Source organism: Camellia sinensis, chromosome 9 (assembly GCF_055761805.1).
Source record: "Camellia sinensis isolate YWXY chromosome 9, ASM5576180v1, whole genome shotgun sequence".
Taxonomy (NCBI): Eukaryota; Viridiplantae; Streptophyta; class Magnoliopsida; order Ericales; family Theaceae; genus Camellia; species Camellia sinensis.
The window spans coordinates 108084799-108109354 of NC_138969.1; the positions used below are offsets into that span (position 1 = coordinate 108084799).

The 24556-nt window shown below is 33.3% G+C and overlaps 1 protein-coding gene across 1 annotated transcript; it reads left to right on the forward strand.

Annotated features, from left to right (window-relative positions):
- Positions 1-17868: 17868 nt before the first annotated feature.
- Positions 17869-21615, forward strand: LOC114316986 (uncharacterized). The gene is made up of 2 exons (XM_082889287.1): positions 17869-18446; positions 21108-21615. The coding sequence occupies exons 1-2, from the start codon at positions 17869-17871 to the stop codon at positions 21613-21615; spliced, it is 1086 nt and encodes a 361-aa protein (XP_082745413.1).
- Positions 21616-24556: the final 2941 nt, after the last annotated feature.

The following is a 24556-nucleotide window of genomic DNA, read 5'->3' on the forward strand; positions in this document are numbered from 1 at the left end:
AAAGATATGCTTAGATAAAATAATCAAAAAACCCACATATCAAGGTTGTGTACCGGATCTACCAACCCGTCAAATTCGTCTGACCCGACCCTATATGGGTGGATGCGTGGCACGTGGCAGGCGAATGCGGGTCCGAATTTTGTCTTTTCGAGGGTTTGGATCAGGTTGGAGTTGATCCACCATTTTATCCACTGGACCCAACGCGTTCGCTACTCTTATTTTTTTTTAATACATTTTTTACGCCCATTAGAGACAGACAGGGACACCACACACACACACGTTCTCTCTCTTTCTCTCTCTTAAAAAACCTACCCATCTACCGATAGCGACGGCAATGGCGATCTTCTCCATCATCCGACCAACAGCCGCGAGCGATAATCTGCACTGAAAGGCGATCAACGATCGAGGGGAGATATTCTCTTCTCTTCTTCTTTCCTCTTCTTCTCTTCTTCCTTTCTCTTTTTCTCCTCTGCTTTCTTCTTCTTCTCTTCTTCTCCTCAATCTGTTCTGTTTTGTTCCAGTTCGAAAATGAAAGGCGATCGGCAATCTAATCTGTTCTCTTTTTTTTTTTTTTCAGTTCGAAGATGAAAACCTCTATTTTCTCTTATTCTTTCCTCCTCTTCTCTTCTTCTCCTCAATCTGTAATCTTTTTTTCTTTTCTTTTTTCCAGTTCGAAAGCCTCTCTTTTAGAGTCTAATCTTTTCTTTTCTTTTTTGTTCCAGTTCTAAACCAAAGAAGTGGTGAGATTCACAGTGTAAGGTTTCTACACACACAGAGAAAAGAAGCTTACAGAGAGAAAACCACAGAGGTTTGGTTTCTTTTTGTTGTTATTTGCAATGGATTTTGTAAGGAGCTTGATAGAAAAAAAAAATATTAGATTAATTTGCATCCAAAAGTGAAAAAAAGTAAATATGGACTTGTTGGACTTGTTATTACACTGTCTATTGGACTTGTTATTACACTATATATTGGACTTGTTGGACTTCTTATTCAATTTGCAACGAATGGCTATCCAGTGTAGACTCAACACTAGAGATAGGTTGTGTCTGTTTGGGTTATCCCAGAATGTTAATTGTGTTCTTTGCCATAACCATTATGAGTATCATAATCATCTATTTTTCCATTGTCCTTTCACCGATAAAGTTTGGAGTAAGTTAAAGAATATCATTAATGTATCTTGGCCTTGTCTTCAGTGGAATGAGTTGGTGGAACATATTCAAAATCTATTAAGGGTAAATCTATTGGTGCTATTATTTCTAAACTTGTGTTTACTTGCATTGTCTACCAGCTATGGCTTGCTAGAAATAATAGGACTTTTAATAATGATATGTACCTTGAAGAAGTGGTTATATGTTGAAAATTTGTGCTAAAATCCTATCCTCATCCTCTCTATCTTTACCCTTACAATCAGCATGTATATTTATATATATAAATATCCTATCAGTGGACAGTGTTAAAAATTTGTGTTCAAAATTAGTGAAAATGAATTGACAGTGTTGAGGATAGGATATTTACTACTTGTATCATATACTTCATTGCCCAAGTTGTTTGTTTTGTTGTAATACTATTGTTTTAGATGCACAATGTTTGTTGTAAATTGTAATATATTTGACGGTGCATGCATGCACAATGTTGAGGAAGGAAGTGAACATGTGTTTTTTTTTTTTTTTTTAGGAAGTGCACAGTTAAATTATGTTGAAAATTTATAAAATTTTAAATCGCCAACCCGATTCACATCCATCTGTCAATCCACTCAATCTGCATCTACTGAATTTGCGAACGGATACGGATTGATTTTCTCCAATCCGGCAGACAGATAGCGGATTGAAGGTTCCATGGCCACAACTGACCCACGCCCACCCCTACCACGTATATATATGTTATCATGTTTTTTCTCCAAACCCAACTCTCTCTCTCTCTCCATCTTCTGTGTCCTTCATCTCTCTGAAACCCTAACCCTAGCATTCACCTCCTTTAACACCGTTCTTCATTCTCTACCATAAAATCTAAAGTAGAACATGAGGAGATTGTTGTGGCTTTATCATGCCATCGTGATCGGAACTCTACACTACCACTTGTGGTAGTATCGGGGTAGAGGAAGACGCCGAGGCAGTGTTTGATCTGTGTTGATGGCTACGTTTATGAGCTCGTCAGGATTCCACACCCTTACTGTTTTATCAAACGAGACAGTTGTCGCTCAATGTTGACGTCAGCGATATGTTCCATTGTAGAGTTCCACTTCATCCGACAAGAAATCCACTGCTGTTGTTTGTTTCTCTCTCTCTCTAAAGCAGTCTCTCTTTCTCTCTCTAAATACAATCTTAGACTCTCTAAAATCAACGCCCAAGGTATAGAAGAGAGACTAGAAAAAAGAAGAGAGAAGAGGAAGAAGGAAGAGAGAAAGAGGCACATTGACATAGATACTGGAGATGAGAGAGATAGAAGGGACAACGTGGTAGAGATTGGAGTTGGAGGACTGATAGAAGGGGTCAATGCCGAAGCACGCCTTCGATTCCGTTTCCGGTTTTATGGCGGTGAGATCTAAGTTTGGTTCCATTTACGATAGCAATATTTGAGTTCGCGACGAGATCTAAGTTTTATTTGGATCATCCGATTAAGCAACTCTTCATCAACATCATGGAGCCTCCGGTGGCGGCGAAAGAGAAAGCAAATGAAAGAGATGACGGAGGTGGTGACTTCATTCTCAATGCCTATGGTCTTCGTGTTACTTCTATTAAGATTGGTCTGTTCATCAAGATTAGAGAGAGAACTAGAGATGTATATATATAATTTCTTTTAATCTCTGTCATTTCTGTCTCTATTACAGAGTCACAAATAAGTATCTGTGTGTGTGTATGTGAGAGAGAGATACCAACAGATAGAGAGAGAAAGAGAGAGATAGACAAATAGAGAGAGAAAAGTGGGTTTTGAAATCAATTTGTATAAATAAAAATTTGTAACATATCAGACCTTTCAACAGATAAAAAAAATTGAAGATTGTGACTGCTTTGTTGAACAGATAAAAAAATAGATTAAAAAAATTCAACAGATAAGAAAAAATTATGTCAAAAAAATTTGAATAGATAGATATAAATTTAAACAGATAGATATAAATTTGAATAGATAGTCAAAAAAATTAACAAATAAAAAAAAATTAAACAAATGAATTAAGGGGTAAAATTAGAAACAAAATATCCTCCAAAACCAACAAAAGGATTTTTCACCAAACTATTTCATAAAAAGTGGATCTTTCACCAACAAAAAAATATACATTGGATATAATGTCTGATACCTTCCTTAAATTGGGCTTTTCAACAATTTTCTCTATATAGCTCAAAGGTTTGACTTCTCTCAATTTGTTGTTACAACTTAAGTGATTATCTGGGTCTAAAAGACCCATTTTGGAATCAATTGCGGTGATCCAAACCGTTTACCTTTTTGGACTCATTGAGTATGATATTCATACAAAAAATTAAGATGATTAAATATTGGTAGTTATATATTTAAATCATATTTGTTTAAAAAAAAATAGGCGATAAATATAATTCAAAAAATAATCATTAATTTTTATAATATAAATTTGATTCAAACATATAGTAACCGGTGTACGATCATCATAATTTTTTGCATGAATATTCTATTCAATAAATCTTAAAAAGTGAATAACTTGAATTATCAAAATGACACATGTGATGAGTTCCACAGCATTCTATCCAACAAAATTAAGAAATTTTATAAACAACCATATAATTACAATTATATATTAACATATACATTACAAAACAAACTTAAATAAAAAGAAATTGTTTATCTAATTAATTCACTTGTATAAATAATTTTATAATAATTACATATATTATTAATTCTCTCACTACTAATCCTATAAATAATATCTGATAAAATTCTTAAATCACTCTCAATAATTATTCATGTACTATAAATCTCATCTTGAGAAATGGTAATCCGATTAATCACAAGAGTTTTCTTATAAACTAATTGGTCCCATTAATTTTGGAAAAATAGATTTAATATATTATTTGAAAATTAAATTTACAGTTACACACTTATTTCTATTATGTTTCCTTTTTTTTTTTTTCCTTTTGTTCTAGAAAAATAAGATAAATAATCTAGGAGAATCAAATTTGAGATGCATTTTTATATGGGAATCTTTTTATTTGCAATAACTTGAAATGTATTTTTCAAATATTTCAAAAGGAGTATAAAAATGACTTGAAATATTAGATTATTTAAACATTCTAAAAAGATGTAAGATTCTTCAAATATTTCAAAAATAGTACAACAACTCCTTAGTAAGTTTTAAGTAAATGTATAATTTCAATATGTAACACTCCAATGTAACGCTCAAACGTAACATTGTAATATAGCAATCTAAAAAAAATCTAAAAAAAACAAACTCCATAGTGTAACCCTCTAATATAACATACAAAAAAAAATTCTTAGTGTATTTTTTTCTAAACGTAATACTCTAATGTAACATTAAAAAAAAATGTAGGATTTTTCAAACCATTCCAAAAGAAGTAAAAAAAAATTCATTGGTAAGTTTTGGATAAATATATAATTTCCAACTATGATTATTACGTTTGAAAAAAGTACACTAAATAATTTTTTAGTGTTTTTATGTATATTACATTAGAATGTTACGTTTGAGATTATATTAATCGGAGTGTTACGTTTAAGAAAAGTACATTAAGAAATTTTTTTGTGTTATAGTGGAGTGGTATGTTTGGAAAAAGTTTGGAGTATTACGTTGTTACGTTTGAGAAAAGTACACTAATTTGTTTTTTTTTAATATGTTCCATTGGAGTGTTATATTATTAGAGTGTTATATTCTTATTCGTAATGTGAAATTTGTTTCAGAATAAGAGAAAATCCAAAATCTCTATAGTGTAGATTGCCTAAATGTGTAATTTCATATTTGGAAAAACTCACTTTTATCCTTAAAAAATTAAATAAGTGACTACTATTTTATATAATATCTATTTTAATAGGACTTTTAGATTCATAAAAAAAATAAAAAATTAAATAATTTACAAGAACACATTTTGAGATTTATTAATGATACACTCAAAAATCTATACGTATATATAATATATGTGTGCGTATATGGGCCGTGTTTGGGAACTAGTGTTGCGGCGGAGGGGCCCATCCACCGCCGTGGGCAAGCATTTCGTACTAAAATAAGTGAAAATGCACAGCAGGCCACAATTTTTGGGCGTGTTCATGGTTCGACTTGTTCCCTTTGATTGATTGGGTGTTTCGCAATATATTAAAAAAAAAGCAATTTTTTATGAAAAGTTTTAAAATTTTAAAAGGATTTTGTCATTAGTTAAAAAATAAAGGGCATGTTTGGTTTACTTTTGAAAGAGTAATTTTCAACAAAAAAAATTGAAGAGAGAGTTTAAATTTTTTTTTGATTTGTTTGGTTGTATATTTTAAAAGTAGTTTTGAAATTTGGAAGTTTGAAATGATTTGATATTTTATTATAATCGAGTAGATGTGTGAGAGAAAAAGTGATTAAGAATGAGAGAGAAAAGAGAAAAAGTGCTGATTGATATGTAAGAAAGAGAAAGCGTTTTTAGAAATTTTTTGAAAAAACCCACAAACCGAACAAAATCTTAGAAAAAAATTTCAAAAATAACTCTCCCAAAAACAAACAAAACAAGCTCAAAGTATTCACATTAATTTTTTTACACACTCAAAATTACTTTTTAGAATTTACTAAACGCTTTAACTAAAAACATTGAAAACACCAAAAAAAAAAAAAAAAATTCATTAAAAAAAATAACTGCGAAATGCCTCGTGGCTTTTTAATTTAAAATAAAATTTTAAATATGTTAAAATTTGAGATTGCAAATAAATTTAGTTATTGATGTATAGCTCCGGCACAACTCACTTTATACTTATGATTCATTTGCTAAATAAATAAAGAGTAATATTATATCACTTGAATTTGTGCATGCCTCGTCCCACTGATTATTTGGGAACAAGAATGACAGTCGCGGTTGATAAGAATTGCACCGTTCGTTTGATCAATCATCCGACTTACAAAATTCGAACAATTCGAGCGAACTCAAATTTGATATATCAATCATTTTTCATAAATAAATTGGACCTAATTTTGTTTTAAATTTGTTTAGTATTTGAGCCAAATTTAAGCAAACTTGTAAAAACAAATATATATATATATACTAGAAAAAAATTCCCATGACTGCACGAGGCACTATTGTAATAAATTTAAGTTTCACAAATATAATATTTTATAGTAAATTTAAATTTCAAATCTACAATACTTTTAGTTTCACTGAAGATAGTATTTAGTTTATTACAAAATACATAACGTCGTTTATAAAATATAAATTTTTAATTTTGTCAATTTAAACTCTATTTTTTTTTTTTTCAATATAAACCATCTATCTATTTCTGTTAAGTAAAACGGGTGGAAAAAAAATAATATTTTAGTCACTAAACTCAATGTAGGTATATAAAAAAGTGGAGTTTTTTTTCCAGTAAATTCCCTTTTTCTAAGAATTTTATTCCATACAACCCAAAACATTTTAGATTATTCCATTAGGCCATGTTCATTGTACAAAGACCAAAAACCCATCAACCAACACACACGTTCATTCTTTAAATCAAGTAATCGTCTCTCTCTCTCTCTCTCTCTCTCTCTCTCTCTACCTTCCAAAACCCTAGACCCTAGTCATCAATCCTTCATATTCCCACTCGTCGTTTCATCGTCGCATCGTCTCATCATGGTGTTCATCATCCATGCGTTGTTCTTCGCCAAAATTGCTGAAATCACCATTGTCTACTCCTTTTCGCTAGAATCATCATCACCTATCATCTGTGTCAACCCAATCATCGAAATGGACACCGAACGTAAATATTCATCACTTATTTTCTATACAAACCCTAAAATTGTTCCTGAATTTACACAAATGTGAACTTCCACACATATCCCTTGATTATATATATATATATATAATGTATGGAAGTTCATATTATTATTTTTATTCCCTTAATCGGTTGATTGTTGTTATTGACACTATTCATGACTGAATATGAACTCCTCACCCCCAATTATATGATTTTTTCCACCAAAAAATATTGTAGTAACAGTTGTTATTGTTGTTGTTAATGGTAGTGAACATTTACGTGAAAAACAAAAGTTGTGGACCAACTCATTTATTTTAATTGTTGTTGTTGTATGTTATTCTGATGTGAACATTCACAATCGACTTAAATTGACCACCCCTATTTATCTCAAACCATACACACAGACATATACCACCATGTTTAGACCAAAATATCACTTTTTTGTTTTGGTTTGCATGAATACAATGTTGTTTACAACATCCACATCTCTACTGTTGATGTTAACTTTAATATTTTAAGGTGCACTTCAATATTGATGTTAACCTTAACATTAGCATTGGCATTTCATGATTAGATGAGTGAATGCTAACATTGATATGTTTTATCACAAAAAAAAAACACTTGTTAGCTCTTGTCATTGCATTGGTGTTGTTTGAATGTGAACATCCACACTAAACAATTGTGAGTTAATGCCAATAAAAATGCATATCCCATCCCCATTCCATTGAAACCATAATCAAATATGAATGTTCACATCAGTGGTGTGGATGTTCACACCTCTGTTGTTGTCACAAAAAAAATGCAATTAGCAACTTTTGTGATTGAATTGGTCTTGTTTGAATGTAACCATTCACACTAAATAATTGTGTGCTAATGCCAATATGCATGCATATCCCATCACCATTCCATTGAAGCCCTATCTAGATTTGAATGCTCACATCAATGGTGTGAATGTTCACATTACTGTTATTGTTACCAAACAATAGTACTTGTTACCTCTTGTGATTACATGAGTATTGTCTTAATGTGTATGCCCCATGTAATAGATGTTGCGTGCAAAAAAGTTCCCAAGTGAAAAAGAGAATAATACCATGTCAAGAATGAAGCCCATCTGCAAATAACCTCAGCCATGTTGACATACATTGTATCAACTATAGGTCCAACATGACAGGTTTGGTCAAGTTAATGAAAAGCATCAAGTTTACAGAACCTCAGCTCGGCTGCTTGAGACAAGCCCCATTTCGGCAATTATTGAATGCATTAAGGAATGATGAAATTGACCTCGACAAGTGCATGAAGTATGATGATGTTGATGTGAATGTCCTGAAGATGTTCAAGGCATCCAAAAAGGCCTTCTACATTGGCCAAAAAAAGATAAGCGTATATAACAGCGACATAAAACTGATTTCTGGTGTAGGTTGTTGCACCAAACCAATAGACCTATCATATGGTGCCAAGCCAAAGACTGGCATCATAAACAAAAGGTGCAAAAATGTCGGTCGACTGAGTTCGAAATGGATACGCACCCTTTTGACTGAGGCATTGAATCGCTAAAAGAAAACTAACAATGAAGAAGTGGCGCGATTAGTTTGCATGTACGCATGCATCAAGATTTTTTTCTTGACAAGTGGCGAAATAATAGGATGGGGATACTACGCGTATGTGGTCCTATTGGAAAACATGAAACAATACGATTGCGCCAGACAAATCAAAACAACGCTGACTTCTTCCATTGCCCAGAACAATAGAAAGCTAGAAAAAGTGACCAGTTGTGTTATGTTGTTGATCCATATTCTCAAATGTTAATATTTATATATTCTTAATAAAATGCTGACATCAATAACACCTTCACATTAAAACAAATGTGGACTTTCACATTTATGCACACTAATATTAATAATCACTTCTGCCTACACTAATGTGAACATCCGCATCAACACACACTAACCTTCACATACACAACTATGCACACTGATATTAATATCCATATCTGCATACACTGATGTGAATATCCACATTAAACATTAACAATGTGAAATTAACATTTGTGTTTGTTATTTGTCATAGTATTAGTTGTGTGAGCATACAACCATCCTACAACCCCACAAGCCCAATGCCATTCCTCTGTGTGTGAAGTGGGTCCTCACTTCTTTACACAACAAAATAAAGTCCACTTATTTCTTGAGCTTGGTTTCAGTGAGGTACGACCTTTAACAGTTATTGGGAACATTTACATCATGATACTAACAAATATCTAACTAACATGACTTTTGAATTTTTAGGTTAATGCCAGCGAGTTATTGGCAACCCAAATGAAAGCATAAAGGTACCGGCATACCACATTGAGGGTAGAGGCCCAATGTGATGATTTACCTACCATACCACTCGAAGATGAAAGCAAAGATGAACAATAAGATGGTAGCAACAATAAATTTTCTAGGGAGGTAGTTAACCTAAAAGACAATGACATCAACATTACCTTTGCTATGGTGAGAGAGGTACCCGTATAGCAAAAATAAGCCAAATAGACGTCATGAACATACTTGTGAAAGAAAATTGAAAAGCTTGGAGCCTCATAAGGCAATGGAAAGAAAAATACAAGCACCTTGAAGAATCATGGGAGTTAAGGGCAAGGGAGATTGTTGACCTTGAAGCCAAATTGTTAGACTAATCATGCCCATCCAATGTGAACACTGAGATTAAGAATTGAATGGAGCAGAAGGATGCAAAAATTCAGTAGTTGACGTAACTGGTCATCGACCTGCAATGCGAGAAAATAGTTATTCATGACCTAAAATAGTTCATTCACATTGTCACACAAGCTGAGGCACAAAAGCTTCATGACAACCTCATAAATCAATCAATTATAACAATGAAAGATTATCTCAGCCCATCGTCTAGGGTGAAGCGTATCAAGAAGAAATAACGAAAAGAATGCCACTTGCCTGACTTTCAACACCCCAACCTGCCTGGCCAAAAGAAAAAAGAAGAGAGAGATTCAGACCAATCCCATACAGTCCACATTGTACAAGACGTACACGAGCATCTACCGACAAAGCTCTCAACAAAATCTAAAAAATTCTCATTGACCAACAAGTTGAAGGTCTGGAGCATGATGTCTAAACCCAACAAGGAAAATGTGCAAAATCTACACAAGAACGGATGTGATGAGTAAGTAATTATACAAACACCTATCCACACACAAAATTCTAATGTTGATATCCACAATATTGAGGTGAACATTCATATTTTATGAGTGTGAATGTTCATATCTGTACTTACTAATTTACTTTGGTCTATGAATGTGCAACATTAACATTCACATTGGTGTATTGAGAATGTACAGGTTACTTGTATGGTGAGGGGACTCCAAATCTAGATACGTGTATTATGATGGCATCATCAACCTCATCAAGGAGGAATCAATACGCATTAATATATGCCAATATCAAATTTATTCACTTGTTAGTTCATACAAAACACACACACACACACGCACACTGTTTAATCACTACAAATAATGTACTAGCACCCATATGTTTGTACATATGACAAATGAAAATGGTGAAATACTACCTGAACAACAAGAGCTGGTCAACCCAATTTCAGAGGAAGCCTCATTCATCTTCATAAGCATGTGTTTGATAACAACCATAATATTGTTTTGTTTATTTGATGTTAGTGTAAATGTGGATGTGAACATGGTTAACAAATGTGAATATTCACATCCTATACATGAAAAAGTGACATGATACATGATCAATAATTGAACATCCAACATGTGCATAAAATAATACAAGAGTACCCCCTGCTCCGTAAAAGAACTAAACTGATTGATATACATATGAAAGACTACCAAGGTGAGAGATATCTTATTTTCCTAATTCACTACAACTTCTATTGGACGATCATTGTTTACGATGTCAAAGATAATTTGTAGAAGCGTTATAACTCACTGCTACCAAGATCCGACATACACGACCCACATGTCGATCAAGCATAGAAAGTCGTAAGTGGCTATTATTTAGTACATATATCAATTGTCATATAAGGTGTTAAATTCCAAATTGCATGTATGCACATATATGTTGGTTGGCGCCTAATGTGAAATTTCTTATATTCTCCCATGATAAAGGGACTACATTGAGGCAGTCGTGCACAGAATTGACCTATCATCAGCGCTATGGACCAAGTTAGCAGGCCAAAAGCCATCACAATTGATTATATCAGTCAACGTTTATCTTCAGAAAGCCTGCGACTCGCAAGCCTCACATCAATTTCTACACATCTTCCATAACCATTATCTATACCTAAATGTCAAATGCTAATCATAATCATTTAGCATTTTCAAGGTGGACTACAGGCCTGCAGTGTGTTACATCATGAGGGAACATGTATATCATAAAGAAATTGTAGGCAGCTTCATTCGCTTTGTGTGGTGTCAAATACGAAAAACATTAGTACATATTTTTTTGAATCACACAAAGGCAACAGAATACAAAAACCTATAGATGAGAGGTGTTCTCCGACAGACTAATCAAACCTCAAACCTCAATGTGAAATTTAGTAGAATTAGCTTTGACATTTTGATGAATAAAATTGCTTGTAAATCAGTGATATAACATTGTTTGTACTTGTCATGACCCGAACCCGCCCTCGTGGGTTAAGGACATAACCGGCCAATAATCATAAGATTACCTACGGCCTCAAATCAAAACAACGTATTTTAACAGAGTTAATGGGGGCCAAACGGAAGCAATTTAAAACTTTGTCTTACATGGCACATTAAAACAAACCATACACATATACATTAATAACTCACAATAGATACACAGTACCATAAAGTTCTATACAGACAGGATCATCCAAAACTAAATTAACCCATGAAAACTATATACAGACATATTCAAATAAATTGCCAACATAACAACTTAAAACAAAATGGCAAAAGGCGAAGGTGAGTCTCATGCGTGAGACACATAGGCTGACTTTCCAAAACTCGGTTGTTCCCTACAGACTTCATTAGGGCTGGGTCTGGACCTCTCTTGGCTCACCTACAAACACATGAATGAGCGTGAGCGAAAACCCAGTGAATGATATCAAATAAAGAAACTACATTGGAACATTATACATCAGACGGCCTTGGGTCCAATTCATTCATGTCAAACTGGCCTTTGGCCTTTTCGAACGTTCATATCAGACTGGCCTTTTGGCCTTATCAAACCTTCGTATCAAACTGGCATTTAAGCCTTTCAAACTTGTCATATCGAACTGGCATTTAAGCCTTTCAAACTTGTCATATCAAACTGGTATTTAAGCCTTTTAGACTTTCATTTCAAACTGGCATTTAAGCCTTTCAGACTTGTCATATCAAACTGGCATTTAAGCCTTTCAGACTTTCATTTCAAACTGGCATTTAAGCCTTTCAGACTTTCATTTCAAGCTGGCATTTAAGCCTTTCAGACTTTCATTTCAAACTGGGATTTAAGCCTTTCAGACTTGTCATATCAAACTTTGTCCACCATTCAACATTAATGAACTTTACAAGACTTACGTAGAAGTAAGCAATTGGACAGTAACATATTTCAGATATTACTCACAATGATCGGCTTGTGGATTTGTCCGGGAGCTTAACCCTACACATTCCATGAACACAAAAGGGTCACTAACAATTCAATCCGTTCTAAATTCACATTTTCCTCTTTAGGCTTTATTTTTATCTTTTTAACTCATTTACAATGTTTAACACATGCCTAAGAGTGCTTGCAAGTGAAAGAGAACGGAAAACGAAACACAGAATGCGAAAACAAAATTTCAGAAAACAGGGTCCTCGCTCGAGCGGACCCTTAAGGCCTGCAAAAGTACTGGTTGCATGAAAAATAAGCTCGAGTGTGAAATAAGGCGCTCGAGCGGAAGGTCTGTCTACAAAGCTCTACGCTCGAGCGTGAAATATCCCGCTCGAGCGGACACCAAGTCTGCAAAAAGTACTGGGAGCACGTAATTTACGCTCGAGCATAGGTTCTCCCGCTCGAGCGGACCTCAAAATTCTGGAAAATCCAGAATGTGTTCTTGAGCTCCCTCTCAACATTCAAACCAACATTTCTCGCATTTTATGACTCCAACCTCATATATTCTTCTACTAACATGGTATAAACACTAAAACACATCATCATGGAGCTCAATTTCATGAATCAAACACATGCATGGCTCATTTTCCACCAAACTCACTACCAATATAACAATTTCATGCATTCAACACTTACATCCTTATAATTTGCACATGCATGTGGTATATTCTTCTCATTCTCAACTTATATGATGAAGAGGTGGTCAAGAACATGATCTTCAACTAAAAACTCACATAGATCATGCATTTGGTGCTCAAATATACAAATTCAAAGCAACTACATACATGCATGCTAATATGGACCCTCAATTCAACATGGTCAACTCAATTTCATTTCAATTCTTGTTCTTGACCATTAATTAACTTTAAACACACAAGATAACACATTACACTCATGAATTCAAGAGTCAATTGCCTACCTAGAGGCTCAATTTATTCCAATCACTAGCAAATTCTTGAATAATCTTTGAGATCACCAAGCTTTGAGACCAAAACCCCAATTTCCTTCTCCCTCTCTCTCTCTAGCCGACCCTTTCCTTTTCCTTAGAGCAATTCGGCTCAAATGAGCAAGAAAAAGGAATTGAGTATGTGTGTAGTGCTCATATAAAAGTCCCTCTTGTGATGTTATTATAATATCAAATAATATAGCACTAATTCACTAATTAAATCAATTTAATTTGATCTGAATCAATTTTCAATTAAACTTCACCGTAGGCTCTAAAAATTATGCCATTCACAATGGCGTAATCAATTTCGGGTTCTGTGGCCGATAAGGCCTTTAATTTAATTTCCAAAGCAAATAGTCAAACAGAAATTCCTACGGTGAACAGATAGAAATTCAAAACCACATATTTTCACATAATAGCACACAAAGTCGTACTAAACACATAATCATACTCATATTGAGGACCAATTAGTATATTACGAGACAGGGATATCACAGTACTGTTGTTTATGATTCAATATACGTGTATGCATTTTGAGGTCCATTTACTGTCGATCTATTGGTTTATGCAGCTGTGTAAACATTCGCATTGAAATTGTGTTTATTTTGGCATAAAGCATGATGTGATTGTCCATATTATTTTGTAGTGTTCATGTGATATCAATATGAAGGTTCACATCATGTCTTATGTTAAATTCCCATTCCATAGATGTGAAGATTGTTGTAAGCACATATTATTGTAAATATTTGTTATAATACAATGTGAAAGTCCACATCATGTATGTGACATAGTTCTTTGTGCATTAATTTTATAATGCATTACTGGATAACATCCCCAAATGTGAATGTTCAAATTATGCCTTGTGTATGCTATGTTCAATGAATGTGAATGTTTGCATCCCACCTTACGACTATTGTGCGGTCAACACAGATGTGAATGTTTACATCATGCACATGTATACATCATAAAAGCACAACCAAAAAATAGTTTTCCAACCAAAAATATACGCAATGTCACAATTTTTTACACCTCCATACCAGTTACCACAATAAAATAAAAAGTAGACAACACACAAATGAAATACTATGAAAATTAAAACAAACACATTATTGTGTTTGGCAACTATATGCCATGCAATTCAAAAACACTTCATGTTCGTTGCTAACACAATGTATTCTTATTTGAAACATCAAATAAAACAATCCCACGTACATCAATATGTTGGAATGAACATTCTACATCCTATATTCGGCTTCTTGCATGATTTCTGATTGTGGCTTCTCAACTTATCATATCTCCCACACTTTATTTGTTCCATTTTCTCTCCTTTTGATGGAATCCTATTCTTTTTTGGCCTGTTGGGTGATCTTTTCACAATTGATGGATATATGGTGAAATCTGTAGGATCGAAGGGCAGTTTCTCCACCTACAGTATAGGGAATATAGCACCTGAATAGGCTGTACAATATGCCTCTACATAATGCATGTCTCTAAAATTATGTTCTTTCCAAACTGAATATGAAATTTCACATCGCCAAAAAACATAATAGAGTATTGTATTCCAAACTTGAAAAATGGAACACATCAAGTGACTAATATTACCTAAAATATGAATTTTCCTAGTGCTTGTGTCCTAACTCCTTGAAGAAATGTATGTGCTCGTTGCTTACACTTGTCTTTCAATTTCTCAAGCTTTTCATGAAAACCCACTATAGTTGGCTCGTAAGCACAATTACCCAAATTGCTAACCAAGTGGTTCTTAAATCCATTATCAATTCCCTTCGTCCGATCTCATAAACTGTTCTTCAAGTGTTGTAAATAATAACCATGATGAGTTGATGGGAACACATTCGGCATCGCTTCTAATAGCCCAAGATTACAGTCAGAAATGAACATAATTTGCCGCCTACTATCAACAACCTTCCCTAGTTCATGTAAGAACCATGACCAATTTGTTGTTGTTTCTAAATCAACAATCACAAATGCTATTGGGAATAGACCTACGACAAATACAATATAACAATATTAAACAATGATCATCACAACATTCCAATGTGAATATTAACACTACTCTTTTACAAAAAAAATAAATAAAATAAAAAGCCAACTAGAGATGTGAATTGTAGACCTATGACAAATACAACACAACAACATTAAACAACGATCACAATATTCCAATGTGAATATTAACACTACTCTTTTACAAAAAAATAAAAATAGAAAGCCAAATGGAGATATTCACACTATGTAATGCCAAGACATATACCATACTCCAATCAATGTGAATATTCACATTGAGTCACACACACAATATCAAAAAATTCTAACCATTGTTCCTATCTTTCTTCGTTGTTATAAGTAGTTGACCTTTGTATCTTCCTTTCAAAAATGTCCCATTAAGAAATAACAAGTATCGACAGGAATTAAACCCAGAACTAAATGCAGTAAATGATACAAAAAACCAGCTAAACTATTGAGCGCTTAATGTGAACCACTTTTGTATCCTTGTTGTTAACCACTTTTGTAAAGCTTCCTACTGATATGTACTACAATGGATTTCTAATATTTTTGTAAAGTCTCTTATCAATATCAAATATTGGACCTCATGGATGGTTATTGAGTGTGGATTGTAAAGTGCCCTTGAAAATTCACTAAATCTAAGTGCAATAATTTAATTTAGTATCTTTGCACATTTAATTTAATTTAGTATCTTTGTATAAATTTAGTGTCTATTGTGCAGGATGTTAGAGTTACATTGAAAAAGAATAATTTATTAGTGGGTTGAAGGGGGAGAATGTTATAGTATTGTTGCCTCTTAATTTTTATACACTTGACTTTAGTTCCCCTACCCCAAAATTTGATCATGGTTATGAATTTTATGTTTCTTGATGAAGAAAGACTAGCGTATTTTGATGCACCATTTTCATGGTTTGTTTCTGAATTCATTTATCTTTTCAAGACCTTTGACATTCCAACACAGCTGGTTGTGAAAGTAGCTTCGGTTTGTTGTATCATCCCTGATATTTTGATATCAACAATAAGGTTAGTCTTCAAAGTAACTTGGGTTAGTTTTATTTCAATTATTTATAAGTAGTCAGTTGAAACCGTGAAAAAGTTAGGAGGATTTGAACTATTCCTATTGATATTTGATGTTTGGGCAAATTACAAACACCCCCTCGAGGTTTGGTGAAAATATAGATTCCCCCCCTGAGGTTTGAGAAATTACAAATTGCCCCCCGAAGGTCAAATTTGTATAACAAATTAGAGGGGGAATCTGTATGAAAATAAAAACCTCAGGGGGCAATTTGTTATAGAAATATAAACCTCAGGGGGTGGCATGTAATTTCTCAAACCTCAAGGGGGAATCTGTATTTTCACCAAACCTTGAGGAGGGGTGTTTGTAATTTGCCCTTGATGTTTTAGTGGATTGATTTGAACTATACCTTAAACAGGGCTGATTTTGAAAATATGTTAGAGAATGAGATGAGAACTCTTGAAAGCACCACCCTAATTATGTGAATGAGGTGGAAATTTTACATTCATGATAAATTTATTAGGAAATAAAAGATTTTAAATTTATTAGTTATTTATTTCAGTTTTCTTTATATATTTTGTTCCTCTTTCCATGTGAAGTTTTAAATTAGAGTGATATTCACTTTGCTTGTTTTTTGTTTTCCAAAAATACTTTTCAAAAATTCTACTTTCTTATTTTCTGTGTTTTTTTATTTTTGTTTTTACTGAATTTGTTTAATATTTTAAGCATTTTTTTAAAAATTTTTAGACACACCTAACATAAATACACATAAAAAGTATAATTTTTGTGAAAAAAATCTTTTAAAAATTCACTAAATACCAAAAATATAAAATACAAAAAAATACTAGAATTCAGTATATTTTTTTTTTGTATTTTTATGCATTTATTAATTTTTTAAAATATTTTTTCATAAATTTTTTACTTTTTAGATACATCTAAGAGCATCTCCAGCAAGGCTAGTTAAAATAGTTATTCAAAATTTCACTTTACTATTTTAGCTAGTCATTTTTTTAATATACACTCCAACAAGGCTATCTACTTTAGCTATCTTCTATTAAAATATTATTATACTTTAACTACCTTCTTTCCAATCTAAAAAAAAAAAAACTAATTTCTTTCAAATTATTATTTTTTTCATTCTTCTAAATATAATTATATTTTTGTGAAAGTTACATTTTTCTACTATCGTATTTTTCAAATGGTCATATTTTTGTAACGGTCATATTTTTACAACAGTCATATTTTTTCAAATTTTTACAACGGTCATATTTTTATACTTTTTCATTATAAATAAGACATTCCTATCATTTGATCTTACCCTCAACTCAATTTTCTACTTTATCCAAACTTCCATATCTCTTTCTATGGCTTCCAATTCTCTTTATGATATGCTTGTAAATGACTCTGACTTCTCTGAATCTGATGATGATTTGGAGATGCTCAAAGCTGTTACTATGGATGAAGAACTACTAGATAGTGAGATAGGATCAAGTTCACATCGTGGTTCTGTTCGAGGTCGTAAAGTCATTCATCGTGATCATATTCAAGGTCATGAAAGGCTTTTTCTCGACTATTTTGTTGAATCGCCTGTATATCCTCCTGAGTTATTTCGAAGGAGGTTTCGGATGAAGCGTTCACTTTTTCTTCGAATTCAAGCTGCAGTAGAAGCGCACGATCCATACTTTCTTCAAAAAAGAAATTGTGCTGGAAAGCTTGGTTTGTCTTCTCTTCAGAAGATAACTGTTGCACTTAGGATGCTTGCTTATGGAGTAGCCGCTGATTTTATGGATGAATATGTGAGAATTGGAGAAAGCACTGCAATAGAAAGCTTAAAATATTTTGTTAAAGCAGTTGTTGATATTTTTTCTAATAAGTATTTGAGGTCACCAAACAACAATGACATCGCTAAACTACTAGCAGTTGGTGAAAGTCGTGGATTTTCTGAAATGCTGGGGAGCATTGATTTTATACATTGGAAATAGAAAAATTGTCCGACTGCGTTGAAAGGTATGTATACTGGTCATATTCATGAACCAACAATTATTTTGGAAGCTGTTGCATCATATGATCTTTGGATTTGGCATGCATTTTTTGGATTACCTGGGTCTCATAATGATATCAACGTGCTAGAAAGGTCTTTTGTATTTACCGAATGTCACGACCCAAACCCGGCCCTATGGGTTTAGCACCGTAATCGGCCAGTAATCCGAGATTACCGAAGGCCTGCTTAACAGTAATACGGTAAAACAGAGTGCAGGGCCTGGCGGAAGCTAAAACAGTAAATGAATAATGTCCATTGAGCTGTGACAGTCTGTATGCCAAAAAGATTTTTCATGCATTCATACATACAAACAGTACAGTCTATACAAAATTTACAGTCACACAGTACAGGGACTTAATCCCTTGATAACAGTACAGTTAGTAGCTGACAGTCTATACAGTAATCCAAACAGTGTAGAGACAGACGGGGGAAAAACAAAACACCCCAAAGCCATAGCATGGCAACTCGGAACCTCGCAGTGAGGCACAAAGGCTGGCTTGACAAAACTGGAGTCTAACCCACGCTCCTAGCTCCGATCTGGCGGCTGAGCACCTACATATATATAAACAGTGAGCTAAAGCCCAGTGAATAACATAATGCGTAAAGAGGTTAAGAATGAAATGTCCTTACAGTAATGAAAGCAGTTCATTAAACAATACTTCAGTCTTTCAGTCAGAACAGTTATTCAATCATATGTGGTACATCCGTTAGCATAGCAGTAAACAGTGAGTCTTAAAGACCGAACAGTAATGATGGCCATCAATCAGTAAACAGTAGTGGTCCCACGAGGGAACCGACAGTGATCTCTGTAACAGTAACAGTAACAGTAACAGTAACAGTAGATGCTAAGGATGCCACAGTACAGTTTAGAATATAGGACATACATTCATTCAGTAAACAATATCAGTTCAGTAAACAGTTCAGTTCAGTATTCAGAAGATAATCATTTGAACATATCTTTACACAATTGTTACTCACAGAGTTTGGGCTACAGTATGCTAGAGCGTGCCTCCCCAGTCGCCAACCCTACACAGTTCACAGGTTGAACACACACTAAGCTACACAGTTGGGAAATATCATAACTTAATCCCTAATTTGCCTTGGTGTGTTCTACATCTATATCCTCATGAAGATGTCTTAAACTAGGCCTAAGAATGCCTAGAATGGGATGAGGATGCAAAGATGTACTTAAAAAGCAGTTTCAGAAAAACAGAGTCCCGCTCGAGCGTAGGTTTACCCGCTCGAGCGTACATGCAACAAAGGTACACGCTCGAGCGTCAACTTTCCCGCTCGAGCGTACTGTAAAAGTACCGGATGGGTGAAATCTCCGCTCGACGGACGCTCGACGCCCGCTCGAGCTTGAGACACATGACTCCGCTCGAGCGCCCAATCCTCCGCTCGAGCGGTCTGTAAAACAGTGCAGAGATATTGGATGCTCGGATTCCACGCTCGAGCGAAACTTTCCCCGCTCGAGCGGAAGTGCAAAATCTGGAAAACCCAGATTGCACCTCCAAGCTCTAAAACCGAGTTTAAATGCATCAAAACCGATCCTCTTGGGCTGAATTTCCAGAAAACACTTGTAAACATATAGAATATCATGGTTCAAAGCTCAATTTTGAGAAATCAAAGCCCAAGGGTGTTTATTTGAAACCCAATTTCAAACCAATTTCATGAACATGAAGAACATGCAAACATGCATGAATTCAAATCAATTCAAAGCTTCAAAACATGCTCTAGAGAGCCAATTGTTTCCAAAACATGATGAAATCATGGACTTAAACATAATTGTGAACATGCATGTAACATTTGCCATGAAAACAACTCAACATCTACAATACAACCATGCATGCAAGGATTGAGCTTCAATTCAACAACAATGAACCAAAACATGACTTAGTTCTACAATGAAGCATGAATCATGCATGAACAAGCTAAACAAAAGGGTAATTACTCTACCTTAGGTCTCCAATGCAAGACTAGGAGCTCAATTTAGCAATCTACACTTTAATTACCAAGCAATTCTTCAAGTTTCCAAGCAATTCAAGGTGAATTCACTCTAACTCCCTATCTCCCTCTCTCTAGTTGGTGGTGTGCTCAAAATGAGCTGAGGAAATGTTTGATCTAGGTGTATCATGAGGCTCAAGTATACATATTGAGTGGGCCACTCATGTGGCAAAATGGTAAATAAATCAAACTATGCAATTGATCAATATTTAATCTAATTTAATCATACCTAACAGTTTTCAGATAATTATACCATAAAATCACATTAATTCTAAGGATCATAGAACACTAATCGATTTCTGGTTCGGCCGTCGATAAGGCCTTCAATTAGCAGTTTAAACGTAAAACACGAACAGATCAAATAATCAATCAAACAGATAGAATACAAATTAACATACACACTCAGTCAATTCAGTTCCAGTTTTTCAGTCAGTCAGTTCAGTACTTTAACCAGTCCAATTATCAGTCATAATCAGTTCAGTTTAACGGTAATCGATGTTTATCGGTAATCAATCAGTCCTTAATCGGTAAACAGTATGAGGGTTGTTACACCGAACTTGCTCAAGGGCGTGCTCCTGCAGTCAATTACACCATCAATGGTAATGAATATACAATGGGATACTATCTCGCCGATGGTATATATCTACGATGGTCAACATTTGTGAAAACAATTCCTTCTCCTCAAGGAAATAAGAATTTTTTTTTTGCTGCAGCTCAAGAGGCGACAAGAAAAGATGTAGAACGTGCATTTGGAGTGCTTCAAGCACGATTTGCAATTGTGCGTCAACCGGCACGTTTTTGGAATACTAAAATGCTTAAATATGTTATGAAGGCGTGCATAATTTTACATAATATGATCATTGAGGATGAGCGGGATGACAATGGAGTAAAAGACTTCAATTATGATCAAATCGATCACAGTTCCCATGTAACAGTGTTACAGGAGAGAACTACTGAACTTATGGAATTCATTCAATGTCATCATAACATTAGAGACAGGCAAACACATTCTCATCTCCAATCGGACCTTGTCAAACACTTGTGGCAATTACACAGTGAGTTATAAAAGTTTTGAATTTGAAGTTTCATTTTATGTAGTATGCTATTAGTTCTGAATGTAATTAGTATATGCTTTTAATTTATGTGTAATTTTATAATTCTATATGCCTTTTAATTATATGGTTATCATTTTAATTCTATATGCCTTTTAATTATATGGTTTTCACTTTAATTATATGCCTTATATATATATATAAATAATTAGCAATGTAGAGAAAATACAGCACAAAATAGCAGCAAAAATACTTGCAAAATAGTAGCAAAAACACCACAAAAATAGCAACAAAATAGCAGCAAAATCAGATCAAAAACATCTTCAAGAACATATCACTTACAAAGTCCTATATTCACAATTGAAAAAATTAAAAATAAAGCAGCTGGAAATAGGATGCTCATCACTACTTCATTCATCAATTCCATGGCTGAATCAACACAAACCCTCAATTCCATGGCTGAACCCATATATTCACCTGTTTAGGAATATATTGCACCAATGTGACCAAACACAAAACTAATTTCCTTTAAAGAAAAGAAAAAGAAAAACAACAACAAATATTGATGTCAACTAAAATTGGAATAGGTTCTAGTATGAGATTAGTTCATCTAAATATGAACTATAACACTATCAGTTCATCAGTTCATCTAACAAATAAAATACTAGCAACCACAAAGCCATCATATATTCGAAATTGTTTCCAAGTCATTAACGTTTAGAACACCAGAAGCAACAAAATCGATCAACCAGTAATGCTTTGGTCCAGTTACATGTCGCGACATAGAAAGGTTAGCTATTTCAAATCAATCTTTGAACCCACTAATGCATAGTTAATACAGATAATGGCTTGCAGCAGAAATGATAGTCAAATGGTTCCAATTACGTGCTTTCTTGAAATCCTAGAATGAGCCCACAAATGAAAAACAAATAGACTAACTTCAAAGGTTACTTTTTGTGGAAACAAAATCTACATATTTCAGAAAACAAATAATAACGCAGAATCATGTCCTCTTCTGCTTATCTACTATATTCCATCTCATCCACACGGAATCAATCAATAACTTCATTACTTGATATCAGCATTTTAGTCATCCTAAATATTTTCTTACTTCTACATATAAATTATTTTGTTCTAAATTTCTTCCTTATCATTAAGAATAAATTTCCACGGTGCCACCCATTTATCAAGCATGAAGCCTTTTTGAATTTTTTTTTTTTTTTTTTTTATCAAGTATGAAGCTTGAATCATACAAGGAGGCAAGAGATTTATGAAATCATTTCTAGTTTCCAAAGACGTGCCCAGGAAACCAAATTCAATAACATTAAATTGTGTTCTATGTTATCCAAATCCGAAGAAACATCAAATACTAAACCCAATTATGTTCACTCACTTCATTTTAGTAGCCTAAGTTTCTTATAAGCATTTTATCAAACAGTTGACAGGCCATTGTGCAACAACATTAAATTGTGTTCTATGTTATCCAAATCCGAAGAAACATCAAATACTAAACCAAATTCAACAATTTCAAATATATGCAAGATGTAATCTTTGATTTTTCATGAATACTTTTTACTATTAGCCAGAAACAAAGAAAGAAAATAGTTTGTACAAATTTTCTTCTCTGTTTCATCAATATTTTCTGAACCCATTGAAGATTGATCAATATTTTCTGTTGTCTATCAAAATTATACTAATAACAGAATGGCATTAATTTTGGGTCAAAGTTCAAATCAAGCAAAAAACAAAATGAACAAAATAAACAGAAATGAAAAATTTTACCGCCAAAAACAAAGTTCAGCAGCCAAAAACAAATAAAAAATTAAAAGGTGCATGAATAGTACCTCGCTTGTCCTGGCGAGGTACTGTAGCTCATAATCAGCTTGGCAATGCTTGGGCGAGTCTGCTGGAGCCATCGTTTACCCTTCCAAGCTAGCTATAGTAACAAATATGGAGGAATAGAGAGGCTTCTGGAGATGCTCTAAGGAAGGTGCATTAAAAAGTAAAAAAAAATGTTTAAAATTTTAAAAATATTCACTAAAAACAAAAAAGAATATGAAAAACAAAAAATTCAATTTTTAAAAAATTTAATCCAAAAAACTCAAATCAAACACACACATTATCATTTTGAATTGATTTATTATAATTGAATTTCGTAGCACGTGTGGTATCAAAAAAATAAAAATAAAAATAAAAATTCGCAGTGCCTTCAGGCACGGGTTATTCCTAGTATATATATATATATATAAAGCTAAGTTGAGAGTATTTTTTGATGTGACAATTTTTTTTACTAAATTGTCTCTCTCCTTAAATTTGAAGAAAACTTTAAATTGCAGTGATACATTTTTTTGAAAACCAAACAATGATTCTTTTTCAAAATAGAGTTTTCAAATCACTTTTTTGAAAAAATTTCAAAAAAATCGAACCAAACATCGTAAATTATTTTATTTTATTTATCACAAAAGTCAAAAAAATTAAAAAGTCTATTACAAACGAGACGTTTTAACCTTAGATTAAAATAGATAAAAAATTAAAAAGTCAAAAAATCAACTCACATTTCAAATAAAGCCTAAAATAAGCTTGTCAAGTCTAAACGTTTATTCAAATTAAGATGATAATTGTAGAGAAGCCAAATCCAAATAGTAAACAATGTGGAATACAGTGCCAAACTTGTAGAGCACGAGCTTGGAAATGAAAACACAGAGGTGTGAAAGAGGGATATTGTTGTGCCTTATTGTTGTGTTCTTTGTGGTAGATCGTCTCGAGTGTTTTTGATGATCTGAATTATTTATATTGTAAAATTTATTAAGTAAATCATTCATATAAAAAATTAAATTGATTAGATATCTGTAATTCTATAATCAAAACACATTTATTTTTATAAAAATGAATAATTAACATAATTTTAATAAATTTTTAAAAATAATTAAGATCTAATTATAAGATTATAAATAT